This window comes from Dicentrarchus labrax, unplaced genomic scaffold (genome assembly GCF_905237075.1).
Source record: "Dicentrarchus labrax unplaced genomic scaffold, dlabrax2021, whole genome shotgun sequence".
NCBI classification, from domain to species: domain Eukaryota; kingdom Metazoa; phylum Chordata; class Actinopteri; family Moronidae; genus Dicentrarchus; species Dicentrarchus labrax.
Genome location: NW_026136721.1, coordinates 20,859,665 through 20,869,423, shown reverse-complemented (window position 1 = coordinate 20,869,423; position 9,759 = coordinate 20,859,665). Strand labels below are relative to the sequence as shown.

General features: G+C 41.2%; 1 protein-coding gene across 1 annotated transcript; it reads left to right on the top strand.

The window, feature by feature from the left end:
• Window positions 1-942: 942 nt before the first annotated feature.
• Window positions 943-8,180, top strand: lyl1 (LYL1 basic helix-loop-helix family member). Its single transcript, XM_051383865.1, has 4 exons — window positions 943-1,535; window positions 2,615-4,131; window positions 5,539-5,636; window positions 6,858-8,180. Exons 2-4 carry the CDS (start codon window positions 3,347-3,349, stop codon window positions 7,400-7,402), a joined length of 1,428 nt encoding a protein of 475 aa, XP_051239825.1. The 5' UTR covers window positions 943-1,535; window positions 2,615-3,346; the 3' UTR covers window positions 7,403-8,180.
• The last annotated feature ends 1,579 nt before the right edge of the window (window positions 8,181-9,759 follow it).

The following is a 9,759-nucleotide window of genomic DNA, read 5'->3' as shown; positions in this document are numbered from 1 at the left end:
CAACAAAACCTAAATATATTTTGTTTATCTAATACTACTACTACTAATAATAATAATAATAATAATAACAGATATCAAATCTGAAAGCTGAAAACAAGACATTTTGACATTTTTGCTTGAAATATTCAAGTTCATGATTATTTTTTTTGTTGATCAACTAATTGATTAATGAACTGTTATTGTAACTAAAATAAGAAAGGGAACTTTAATAAAAGAAAAGATCAGTGCAGGAACCCACAGTTGTCCCTCTTCTCTCCTTTGTTTTTAAATCTCTGCTCACCTCCTTTATTGCATCAATTTGTCTTAAATGCAGAATAAAATAACAGATGTGTGTTTTTTATAATGATATATCTATATATATATATTATATGTAGCATACATCTTATAAAGGAGTCATTGCTTATCATCAAAATGTGAAAATTACCTTTAATAGCGGACATGTTATGATAGATAAAGATTTCATGTAATTCCCCATCTACGTACGACTCTATGTGTGTAAGCGTGTGCATGTGTGTACAGTACACCTTTGTCTGTTCATTATATTGTGATATAAGTGCAGTTGCAGATATTTTCTTGGAAGTAGTCCAGGTCCCTTCAAAGTCTGGGACTGACCAGTCTGCTGTGATGTGTGTGCGTACATGCATGTAGGGGTGAACCTGCTTGTGTGTGTATGTGAGTTCTGAAAAGTGTGTGTGTGCGTGTGTGTGTGTGTGTGTGTGTGTGTGTGTGTGTGTGTGTGTGTGTGTGTGTGTGTGTGTAGGTATTGGTGGTGGAGGGGGAGGAGGGGTGGTGGAGGTTCCTTATCTACAGGCCACAGGCAGCTTTTGAGGCTCTTATCAGCAGCCACCATATTGTACTAGCACATCCTCTTGTCCAGCAGGGAGCGGAAAACTCTCCTTGCAACATGGTTCCCTCTCTCTCTCTCTCTCTCTCTCTCTCTCTCTCTCTCTCCCCCTTCTCTCTCGCTCTCTCCCACCTCACATTTGCCAGTACCAGAGCTCTCCGACTGGCAACCAACTGGAGCATTGTGTCTTCTTGGCGAAGAGAGTGAAAGAAGGAAGGGATAGACAGGACGGTGAAAGAGAGAGAGACCGAGGTGAGAGAAGTGAGAGAGGTGAGAGTGACATATGGACAGAGACCCACACCATCCATTTCCACGCTTTGAGTGTGTCTTTGTTTTAAAGGAGCAACTTCACAACAAAAATCAAATATGTGCGTTTGGACTGACTTTTGGTCTCATTCTGACTTAATCTCTTGGTGAATATTTGGGACTTTTGTTTTTAGAGGTTCACATGGGTATGATATGGTGTTTTAAGTGGTGTCAGACAGTTTGGCTCCAATTCTAACCTCAGAGAATGACAGGCTGCAGTAGAGTGTGAGCGACCTGAGGAGGAGGAGGAGGAGGAGGAGGAGGAGGAGGAGGAGGAGGACATTTAACACTGAGGAGATACACCATGTGCGTTCACAGATCGCTTGATCTCTGACGGATTTTGCATGACAGACAGCCGAGCCTCACTGGATGTCATAATGTATCTGTGAGTACTTATTTAATATGTTTTAATTTATTTTATGCAGCCTGTAGTTCATGAGTGGTTTGCAGCTTCTAATATTTATTTTTAAAAATAATAATATAATTGTTAATAATAACAAGAAAATGATGTGCCATATGTCTTATACAGTGTGTACTTTTGGCAAATAATCTAGTTTCTGTTTGGTTATTTGGTGGTAAATAGATAATCATGTAAGATGGTTAGTTGAGTGGCCATTTACTGTATTAACTAGTTATATTTGTTTTGTTACAGTCTACTGGTTATGATAGATATACAATATATTGTGGATTTGACTTAAACAATAATTAAACCAATAAAATACAAACAGTAATAACAGACATATATAAAGTCAATTGCAGTGAAATATGTATTTGAATAAAGAATATTTATAAATGTGTCAAAATATATGGTTAGTCATAGTGGCTTCCTGGCAACCACAGCAAAATGAATTATTGAAAAATTAATTGTTATTATATAACAAAACTAACCATATAGTACTGAGTATTTTACACTGAAACCCAAATTATTAAACATTCGTCTGTAACTCTATTTCTGTGTGGCTTCCCTAAGAGTTCTTACCAAAATATAACAGTAAATATAACACACAAAAAAAGCGCCTAAAAAAACTACCTGCTAGCATCGTCCGTACATCATTGTGAAAGACGGAACTGTCCAAAATAAAGTCATGACCACTAGAAAAGACAAAACAGGAACAATTGCGATTGCAAAACCTGAGAAATCATAAGAGTGTTACCCCTTGCAGAGCGGAGTAAAAACAAACTGAAGAAGAGTACAACGTTGAATTCACTTGATATCCAGCATTTCAACATCCTGTCAGGGGTGTAGTAAGAGATGAATCTGTAAATTTCCATGAATTGAAGTCAGATTTTAAACTGTGGACCAGCTTTCACTGAGGAAACCACCAACAACTACTCATTACATTTTAATACAGGCTCTTGTGCTGCTGCTGCAAATTTTGACCTTTTCATATCTTATTCCTTTTACTAAATATACACCAAATATATACCCTGGGTGCATTTTTTCCATTTTCTTTTGTTCAACAGACTCTTTGATATCAATCCAATCTTCAGCGGTCCAGGACGTTTTGAATGCTTAAAAGGATTTTGACTCACATCCTCAACACACACACAGACATACAAATAGACAGACAGATTCATTAAGAACAGCCACTGCAGACTTGTTCAAAAAAAAAAAAAAAAAAAAAGAATCTGATGCTCAGGATGTACTGTAAGAAAAATCCACACCAAATCAGACCGCAACAACCACATCAGCTCCACGCTGCACACAGAGATGATACCACAGAGATAGTCGTCCATTAAAGACTGCAACATACGGACATGAAAACACTGGTTTCACTGGCCCCTCCTTTACCGTTGTAGTAGGGGAATGAATACAGTCTCACGTTTACTCACAGTGTAGATACAGCCAGCAGATGACAGAAGACTCACATCCTGACTCTGGAGAGGATAAGAGCAACTGAGGAATTTCAGGTTTCCAGGGTTGAATCTACATTTTTAGAGAGGTAGCAAAGTATTGTAGCTATAATCTGAAGGAAAGCAAAGTCGCCTATATGGAAAAGACTCATATTCTTAGTAAGGAGAGGTTTAAAGGGCTCTTCAGGACAAGCTGCAGATGGTACACATGAACATGTTAGTTACTCTCGCACACATATAAAGACCACTTGGACAAGACACACTGACGCACTTCCAGGCAGGGCAGCTGAGAGGAACAGAAGCTTGGCACTGACGCAAATTCCCCCAGAGGACTTCACCAATATGATGGAGAAGCTGAACCCCACCGGCACACCTGCATCTCCCCCCAACCTACCTCGCTCCTCCTCCTCGTCCTCCGCCTCCTCCCCATCCTGTGCCTCTGTAGAGCAGCACAGTCCCCTCCAGGACAAGACATCCTCGGACACTGTCAGCAGCCCGCATCCTGCTAACAAGACAGGGCACAAGGGACACACAGATGTCCCCGCTGCTGGCTCGATTCGGTCCCCCATTGCCACGGAGACGGCGTTAACCAGTCACCACGCAAATATAGATACAGCTGCTGCACCTGAGCCCATTGTCATGGAGACTGAAGAAGAGGAGGAGGAGGAGGAGGAGGAGGAGGAGGAGGAGGTGGAGAGGCGAGGAGGACCAACAACCACAACAGCTCCTGCTGCTTCTGCCAACGGGTCCCCAACTCTTTCCTCTCCACCTCCGCTCCTCCCGGCACCAGCCAAAACATCTCCATGCCTACTACCACCTCCAACCTCCACCACATCTTTCCCTTCATCCTCGTCATCCTCTTCTCTCCCTCCACACATTCCAGTCATCAGCCTCGGTCACAGCAAACCCCCTCTCCCGCTCACCAATACCCCTTTGACTGCCCTTCACCCAATTCCCAACCTCCTACATGGTCCCCATGGGGACCCACGCCGCAGTCAGCTGACCTGCTTGCCTGTGGCCAGCCCTGGAGCTTCTGGATCTTCTGTAGGTTCTGGGGGGCCTTCAGCTCCCTCCCCAGGACCCCTGTTGTCTCAGCAGTACCTGTCTGCACACCCCTTCTTCACCAGGTGAGATCTGGCATGCAAGCACTGTGGCTCACAACCTTTTTGCCTTATGACCTCTTAGAATTGACACCCCATCAGTGAATAGTGAGCAGAGTGATTTTCCTGCCTTGACCTCTTAAAATTGATTTTCCTTTCTTAGATGGTTTCATTTGAATAATGTTTGCAGGGGCCTATGTACGTGAAACTACCCATTTCGCAATAAAAAAAACAGTGGTGAGTGAGTGGTGAAAAGTGGAATATCTTTTTCATTCCTCATTCACATAGGCCTCATTTATAAAACAGATCTTAAGTATGACTTACGCATAAAATCACGTATAAGTAATTATTTATAAAAGCTTACTTTGATGTGGAAATGAACAACTCAGTTAAACTTTAAATCTAAGAACATTTTCTTAAAAGAGGACCCTGGTATGCAAACAGATGAGGAACTCTAAACTATAAAATACCACAATACATTTTCCAGAGATGTTACTAGTTATGATGATGCCGCTTCGTTGGTAACTATGGCAAGTTTCTGTTTCATAGGAAACCTCAACTGCTGGGATTTCATGACTTCCCATTTGATTAATAGCAGCTACGCTGCACGGTTATGTGTACATGACAGCAGGATGTGTGCTGTTATAAAGAGACCTCACATTTCTCACGCTAAATTTACTCTTAAAAACGTTTGGCTACCAAACATGAGTTGCATCATGAAATTGCTTTTCTGTGCATTTAGTACTTATACCTGAAAATATCAATATTGAAACTCTACGTCTTTTTTTAATTGCAGCTAAATTTAGACAGACAAAAGGGGACAAAACAGAACTCTTAAAGCTCTTTTTGGGCTCTTAGAGTTGGCAACTCAGAGCTTACACTCATGAAGAAAGGCATTCATTTGCAGACGTTATCAAAGCCCTCCTACTGTTCATCTATTCTCTACTCCAAAAAGGATTTTCCACACAGTTTCTTTCTGTAACACAAGAGCACCAGCTATGTAAAAAGCAGAACTTTTTTCACAGTAACTACATCTATGGTTTCACCATCTGTCATGGAGGTCTGGGAATCAGGTTCCCTCCTCCCTTCTCTTGGGTCTGTTTGTTGCAGGAAGCATTGATCTATTTCACCCCCCTTGAGGTAGAATCAGCTAGTAACCAGACTTAATGAGACTGGGCTAAAACTCTGCATGCACACTCAATCAATGCCACCAATGTAATCACACTGCCGTTAATGGCTCCCACCATCACCTTGATTCTCTATCCACTCTCCAAGATTTCTTTTTATTTCAGAGATGAGGGGCTGGAACGACTTAACACGTTTGTAGACGTAAAATGCGTTTATATTCATATGCATTTCATTTTCTAGGTATATTAAGAATGCAGTGTCAAAAATGTCACATTTTCACACATGTTGCTGTGTTTTTATCTCTAGTTCTTACCTGGGTCCCTCAGGAGGAAACTATGGTGTCATCAACAACAACCGGATCAAGAGAAGACCCTCGTCACACTTTGAGATGGAGATCAGCGAATGTGAGTATCTATGTGACCAAATAAAGAATCTGACGTCAGTATTGATATGACAATGTGAATCTTTGCCTGTTTGAAATTGTATTGATGGATTTCTGACCACAGCATGCAGAATGAAGATTAATATGATTAATAAATATTCAAATAAAGTTGACGACATTCTGTATTTTTGTTAATTCAATTCAATTCAATTTTATTTGTATAGCGCCAATTCATAACAGAAGTTATCTCAGGACACTTTTCAAATAGAGCAGGTCTAGACCGAACTCTTTAAAACATTAATTTCAGAGACCCAACAGTACCACCATGAGCAAGCACTTGGCGACAAGGGCAAGGAAAAACTGCCTGTTAAAAGGCAGAAACCTAACGTTATTGTCAACAAGTCCTATGAAAAAACCCTTACAATGTGTTAGTCATTCTCTTAATACTTTCCTACATCATTACCCTGTCTGTGGCTTTCAGCCCAAAGTTAAATGGTAAATGGACTATTTATAGTTTTTGGTCTACCGACCACTTTAAAACACCTGTCACAGTCACACACACACACACATTCAGAGACTCCTACCAGGCTCCATGTAAGGTGTCAACCTGCTCATCAGGAGAGAAACAGCACTTCCTTTCACAACGATATTAAACTCACACATACACACACACTCACAGCACAGCCATCGGGGAACCATTTGGGGCTCAGTATCATGACCAAGGACATTTCTACTGAACCGGGGGAGCTGGGAATCGAACCAGCAACCCTCCAATTACCAATTACTCAACCACATGAGCCTCAGCCGCCTTACTTTTTCAAAACATGGTTCATAAATACATTTTAGATTAATTTATAAGGGTACATAATTCCCTAAAACAGCTGGGCACTGTAGTTTTTATCAAATGTTACACAGGAGTAAAAAGTGTATTTGTTGGGGGACTATTCCAGTGGTGGTTTAATACACATTTGGTGCTGTACTGAGTATTCACAGCAGCAGGATGGTTGATGTGGAACTGATTCAAAATAAATTAAAGTGCAGATTCATTAATGAATGAACAGTGTCCAAGTTTAATATTTGTTATTAGAGGAATACGCTATATCAAGCTACACAATACTTGTTAGTAGGATCATTGCATTGGCCTTTTGGTCTTTTTAATGAGATTTGTTGGCAATAAGAATATATCAACTTCTTATATCCTTTGAGACCCTGTACACTTACAGTGTTTCTGTGTCTCTAACAGGCCCTCCTCAGAAAATTGCTCGCCGTGTCTTCACCAACAGCCGTGAGCGATGGCGACAGCAGAACGTGAATGGGGCTTTCTCTGAGTTGCGAAAACTCATTCCCACACACCCACCTGACAAGAAGCTCAGCAAGAATGAAATCCTGCGTCTGGCTGTGAAGTACATCAACTTCTTGGTCACTCTGCTCAACGATCAGGCACAGGATGAGAGCAGAGACTCCGCTGAGGATGAGGCTGAGGACCAAAGCATCACAGTTGGTTTGGACAGTAACAAACTGAACCCTCTTTTTCAGCAGTGCGACACTCCTCCACCGTCACAAGCCACCCCACCATCCTCAGCCCGTCCCGCCTTGGCGACAGTCCACAGAGACAGAGACTCCACTGACTCAGTCGTTGCTCTGGCCTCCCCAGCATCGTCCAGTTGCTACGGTGACACGGACAGTGAGGAAAGCTTTGGGGCTAAGACCTCTTTGGTGACCCAGGGCATTCTGGGAAAGGTCAAGGGTCAGATAAGGATGGTGGCGGCCACAAATGATGAGCGGTGACACCAAAAGACAGCAAACAGCAAACAAAGAGGAGTTTAAATGTCACACTGACGGACAGAGAAGGACACACAATCATCGCCAGATACCAAAAGTAGTGTGAATAAGTAAGGGATGGATTTTTCAGGACATTTTGTAGTCTGTGTGTGTGTTTTTCAATGATGTGCAAACACTGAGTGTGAAGATCTTTGTTTTAGGAATATGCTGAACTGTGCTCTGGGGCAAGTTGAGAGGCATGAAACATCAGAGCATTCAAATACTCATACATGTTTTATATCCAAACAAGGTCAAAATGTTCCTTTATTGAACATTACACCTCAATATCAAACAATATGGATCCATAACATGGATGAATTATGCAAAACGGGATCTTGGAAATCTAATTAAATCGCCTCATGCTGGAATTATGTGGAAACGAAATGTTGATTTCTTTGTGTTAATAACAAAAATCTAATTATCCTTTCTCAGTCAAGACATTTCAAGATCTTGAATTCCCCCTCTGTAGACGCATAAAAATGTTATATCTCTCACAAGAGGGTTAAAAACCTGATTTCTTTTGTTCGGGTCCAAATGCAACCTCAGAAATTTACATGTAAATAAGCAGCATTGCCCCAGTTCAATTATGGTGCCAGCAGAGAAGTGCATGACATGCATTAATGAATTGAAGTTGCAACTTTAATGTTCCTGCGGTTCTCGTTGTCAGGCTCGATGGTCTCACCCTGACATTGTGACACACTTGTACCAGACAGAAATAAAGTGTGTTTTAGTTTGCTGTTCCTTATTTGACATCCTCTTATTGCGTTCCAAAGACTGCCCTTTGTCAGCACGATTTCTCAACACATCCAAAAGTTTTGCCGTGCTTGTCAAATGTTTAGGGAACATTTGTGAATCCTGAAAGTGTTCAGTTAAGAGTAATCTCAGTTGATCATAACAACTATCAGATGTTAACTGTATAAATGCAGTGGTGTTGGGTTTGGGTTGAAGAACCAACTGAGATGTAAATGCTTAATTTAAAATGTAGATAAATAATGTCATAAATTATGCTCATAGATCAACACAACAAACTTCAACCACCAATTTTTAAAATAGTTAGTGATGTGATAAATGTAACACTGACACTACTGTGATAATCCCAGGCATAGAAAAAGGAAAAAAATAATTTAACAGACACAAGTCTAAAAATAATTGTTGTTGAAGTGTTGGAGTTTTCCCGAGCAGTGTGTTGTACATATATTGCAAATGTTTTCAGTGGTGGAAGAAGTACTCTTCACTCTTCTATTTTTAATACCATTGTGTAAAAATACTAGAAGTAAAAAGTCTAGCATCCTGCAACAGTTGGCAGTAAAGTATTTAAGTTCTCAGTGGATTCTAATTAGTGATGCATTACTGTGTAAGCATCACTAATGTAGCAGCTGGTAAAGGCTAATCTCAACTATTTATATACTGCCAGATAGCTGAAACTATAATAATGCATCATAACTTATTAGCTGATTTATTATTTGTATTAATATCCTGAAAGTAATTATTGTTGTGAAATAAATGTAGAGGAGTAAAAACCATAATATTGGCTTTCAAAATTTGGTAGAGTTCAAAGTAGAATAAAAATGGAAATAGTCAAGTTCAAGTACTTCAAAATATTGTACTTATGTACTGTACTTGAGTAAATGTACTTACAGTACATGTAGTCACATTCCACCACTGTATGTTTTTGATGTGTTTGTGCATATTGTATGTGTGTGTGTGTGTGTGTGTGTGTGTGTGTGTGTGTGTGTGTGTGTGTGTGTGTGTGTGTGTGCATGCAAGCAAGCAATTAAGTGGATGTGCAACCAGCAGAAGATTTATGTAATAGCAACAATTGTAGGTGTGCGGTTGTGTGTGAGGAGGGTCAGGGTGGATGTGGGATGCGGTTAGAGATGGGGCTCAGCGCGGTGGTGGGGTTGTATAAGTGACAAGTTTGGGGGTAGCCTGAGGTAAGTTGCAGCTGTGCAGTGGTGCTGGTGTCTCTCTGCCTGCCTGCTTGTCTCTATCAAGTGGCCAGGAAACGCTACAGTTAGTGCTGTCTCATTGACGGCCAACGAGTTTCCTGGAGGAGGGGTGTTGGCTGTGCATGTGTGTATGTGTGTGCGTTTGATGGGTGTTTGGACATGTGGGGTGGCAACCGCTACATGGGAGAAAGGGAGAGGGGGAAAACTAAAAAAGAAAATAGCCACCAGGATGCTCTGGGAACCCCTTACACACCCGGTTTCGGGACCACACAACAGGAAGAGCTGCTTTCACAATACTACTAGGGCTGCCTCTGCCCGCTCTGCTGTGCCAGGCCGTTCTGTCCCCTCCCTGCTTCACTATGAAACCACAGACTG